We start from the raw sequence: 4,016 nt of genomic DNA on the forward strand, positions 1-4,016 counted from the left end.
AAGTGGATGAAGGCCATGTTTGTTTCAGCTTCAGCAACTTCGGTTGGCTTGGAACCACGTTAGGACTCGCTTCACTGGCAAAGCTGATTCACAGTATCAACAGTATCAACTTTACTGCTGAAGTAAACATGGCAAAGCAGATTCCAAATAGGTTTTTGTTTCAGCTTCTGATTTTTCCTAATAGAATTAGCTGCCGAAAGCTAAAACAAACAGGGCCGAAGTCTCCAACGATCAGTATGAAGCCTATGTAATCAGAGATCCTGGAACTTTGAATTGCAGTAGAGGGCGAGCAATCACCGGGCACCACGTTGAAATGAACAATGTCATATTCCGTCATCATATATAGATAGTTAGAAGGAAAATCTGACATGTTTCCTGTCCAACTTTCATGTAATTATTGTGTAACAAAGAAAGGGTGGAAGCAAAGTAAACATCATCGATTTCAGTTATAACATTTCAACCAAAGTACACACCTCCAGAGTATGCAAAATGAAGTATGCCAAATGCGCAGACATAAAAGATGGATGCAAGGGGACACTCTATTTATCTTTTACAGGAATATATTGAAAAATACAACATCAGATGAATAGTATGTGAAATATATTAATAAATTATGAAGGATAACGAAGAATTGTACGAGCAGATCCCTCTCAACATCTAGTGTTTTCAAGTGTAACAGAAAATAGCATGTATTTTTCCAAAGGATAATATAACAAAGCTACAACTGAGGCACACCAATTCTAACAAAGCTGCAGCATTTCAATGTAGGACCAATAGAAACTGGAGTCGTTAGTCCTGAAGTGTAACAGTAATTTCTGAAGCGAATTGAGGCTATCATAATATCTCGGAAACCTGCATTGCAAATATTTTCAGTTTAGACCACAAGAGCTCACTATATTACTACCAAAACAGATTTTAAGTGTTAAGAAGAGTTTATTTACATGTATTGGCATCTCTGCAATGACGAATCCACTGGTTTCTTCCAGAGACTTTAGAAGAGCTACCTCACCACCAACCACCATATTAATCACGATTCCGTCTGCACAATCATAGTACAGCAACTACATCAGCACTTCCAAAAAGCGGATCAATTGATATTTTTTTTAAAGTTACCTGTTGCCAAGCATGCTGATACACGTCTTAAGTAAGCCTCCTGAAAAATTCAGACACAAACATCAGGTAAGACAAAATGATCTACAAATTAGAACCGATGGTGCATAATGAAACAGCATGATTGCATGATAGCACTGAAAGGTAAAATTGACCATGAAAAGCTAAGGGTATTTGGGCCACAGAAGTCCTGAAGGTAAAATATCATGAAAAATTATGAATGCGCACCTTCTTTGTAGGCAATTCATAGTTTATCAGCACACGAGACATAAGGGGAGCCTCTCCCATCGCCGCCGAAGGCAAGCAAGCATCTGTTACAACTGTAATATTTAGCTTCAAGATCACCCTTTCAGGCTTGGGACTTTCGCCAATAGAAGTATCTTCAATCTGATTTCGCTGTATTGCTGCCCGACGGGATTTCTCAAGAACAGATGCACGCTCAGCTTCATCTTGATCGCTGTACTGTGTACACAAATCCACAGATTGATATTATTAACTGGCGAAATTAGTTCATAGCAAGGACCATAAACAATCAAGAGAACCTGAAACAACGTTCATATCACTATAGCAGGGTAACAGAAAAGCAAGAAAGCCTGGAACCATTGGATACAGAAAAATATCTGCAATTGCACAATCATAATTCCTAGATGAAGGTGTCAATATTATCAATGTTCTCTCTTGAAGAATTAAGCAATTAACAGTGCAAATTGTGTATATCGATCATACAGTTAGCTATCCCACAATTGTCAATGATGCAACCACAAAGTATATCACAGAACTGAACATGGAAATTGGCACCCAACCAACTTGAGCATACCAGCGGTGACAAGGACACGAAGGGGAGGTTGGCAACAGCAGCACAGACAGCATCTAGCTCATCCCGGGATGAAACACATATGGCAATGGGCACCGAACCGTGGCGGTCAGAGACAACACCTAGGAGCTCCAGTAGTGTCCTCTGCACACCAAAAACAACCACAGGTTCACAAGAATAGAAATCTGGTTCAACGCGCACAATCTGTGGCTGCTTAACTGGACACAGTTATCAGCTGAGAGGAACCCAAAAATGCACGGTAACAGGGATTTCGGACACGCACCATCTTGAACTGGAGGCGGTCAACGGCGAGGTAGAAATGGCGCCCGGAGCTGGGGATGTTAAGAGGGTTCATAAGCAGGACAGAATGAACATGTGGCAGGAAGATCAGGGCCGGGGATTATCACCTTGGGTGGGATAGGGTCATCGCCGGGGAGCTAGGAGACGTCATCACGGCCGGAGAGGAAATTGAAGCAGCGGTGGTGGAATATTCCTCAGCAAGAACAGCAGCACAACTGTCTAACATGGAGCAGAATCAGAAAGTAAGAGGCTGCAGCTGTAATTTATCTTGCTAGGCTCAAATCTCGCAATGATTGTATGGAAATAACTTAATAGAGGTCCATAGATGAGAGTGATATGTATTAACGGCATGTTACAGATAAGCCAAATGGAAGTGCATAGATGAGAATGATATCAGAGAAATCACACACAGCAGAGACAGCATATATAGCAGCAAGATGAGCACACCCATGCTCATACTACATAATTAAGCTGAATGCTACTCTTATTTATGGGGTTCTCTCTTGCTCAAAGCCTGTACCATCATCTACCCAATCATATGATAAATACTTGCTTTGATGCATATGTGGTGACCAAACCAAACAGGCGCAGAGCAGAGCAGCACCATGGTAATAACTTAATAGAGGTGAATCGATGATAATTATATGTATTAACCACATGGTACAGATAGCTGAATGGAAGTGCATAGATGAGAGTAATGACATCCAAGAAACCGCACACAGCAGAGAGAGCATATATAGCAGCAACATGAGCACGCCCACGCTCATACTGCATAATTAAGCTGAATGCTAGTCTTATTTATGGGGTTCTCTGTTTCTGAAAGCCTGTACCATCATCCACCCAAGCATATGATAAATACTTGCTTTGATGCATATATGGTGACCAAACCAAACCAAACCAAACAGGCGCAGAGCCGCACCATGGCAATGCAGATGCAGAGCACACAAAAACTTTCCCGATGGCCGAAACTCGACTTCCTATATATAATTCTTTACCTCCGGACCATTCCGGAACTCCTCGTGACGTCCGGGATCTCATACGGGACTCCGAACAACTTTCAGTTTACTGCATACTCATATCTCTATAACCCTAGCGTCATCGAACCTTAAGTGTGTAGACCCTACGGGTTCAGGAGACATGCAGACATGACCGAGACGCCTCTCCGGTCAATAACCAATAGTGGGATCTGGATACCCATGTTGGCTCCCACATGCTCCTCGATGATCTCATCGGATGAACCACGATGTCGAGGATTTATGCAACCCCGTATACAATTCCCTTTTTATATCGGTACGTTACTTGCCCGAGACTCGATCTTCTGTATCCCAATACCTCGTTTAATCTCGTTACCGGCAAGTCACTTTACTCGTACCGTAATGCATGATCACGTGACTAGACACTTGGTCACATTGAGCTCATTATGATGATGCATTACCAAGTGGGCCCAGAGATACCTCTCCGTCATACGGAGTGACAAATCCCAGTCTCGATTCGTGCCAACCCAACAGACACTTTCAGAGATACCCGTAGTGCACCTTTATAGTCACACAGTTACATTGTGATGTTTGGTACACCCAAAGCACTCCTACGGTATCCGGGAGTTGCACAATCTCATGGTCTAAGGAAATGATACTTGACATTTGGAAAAGCTCTAGCTAAACGAACTACACGATCTTTGAGCTATGCTTAGGATTGGGTCTTGTCCATCACATCATTCTCCTAATGATGTGATCCCGTTATCAATGACATCCAATGTCCATAGTTAGGAAACCATGACTATCTGTTGATCAAC

At 42.3% G+C, this 4,016-nt stretch overlaps 1 protein-coding gene across 1 annotated transcript; it reads right to left on the reverse strand.

The window, feature by feature from the left end:
- Positions 1–583: 583 nt before the first annotated feature.
- On the reverse strand, positions 584–2,438 carry LOC119346009 (eukaryotic initiation factor 4A-I-like). Its single transcript, XM_037615774.1, has 7 exons — positions 2,332–2,438; positions 2,208–2,256; positions 1,928–2,068; positions 1,339–1,572; positions 1,114–1,153; positions 942–1,039; positions 584–852 (listed from the first exon to the last, which is right to left on the reverse strand). Exons 1-7 carry the CDS (start codon positions 2,373–2,375, stop codon positions 835–837), a joined length of 624 nt encoding a protein of 207 aa, XP_037471671.1. The 5' UTR covers positions 2,376–2,438; the 3' UTR covers positions 584–834.
- Between the last annotated feature and the right edge of the window lie 1,578 nt (positions 2,439–4,016).

This window comes from Triticum dicoccoides, unplaced genomic scaffold, assembly GCF_002162155.2.
Source record: "Triticum dicoccoides isolate Atlit2015 ecotype Zavitan unplaced genomic scaffold, WEW_v2.0 scaffold36266, whole genome shotgun sequence".
NCBI classification, from domain to species: domain Eukaryota; kingdom Viridiplantae; phylum Streptophyta; class Magnoliopsida; order Poales; family Poaceae; genus Triticum; species Triticum dicoccoides.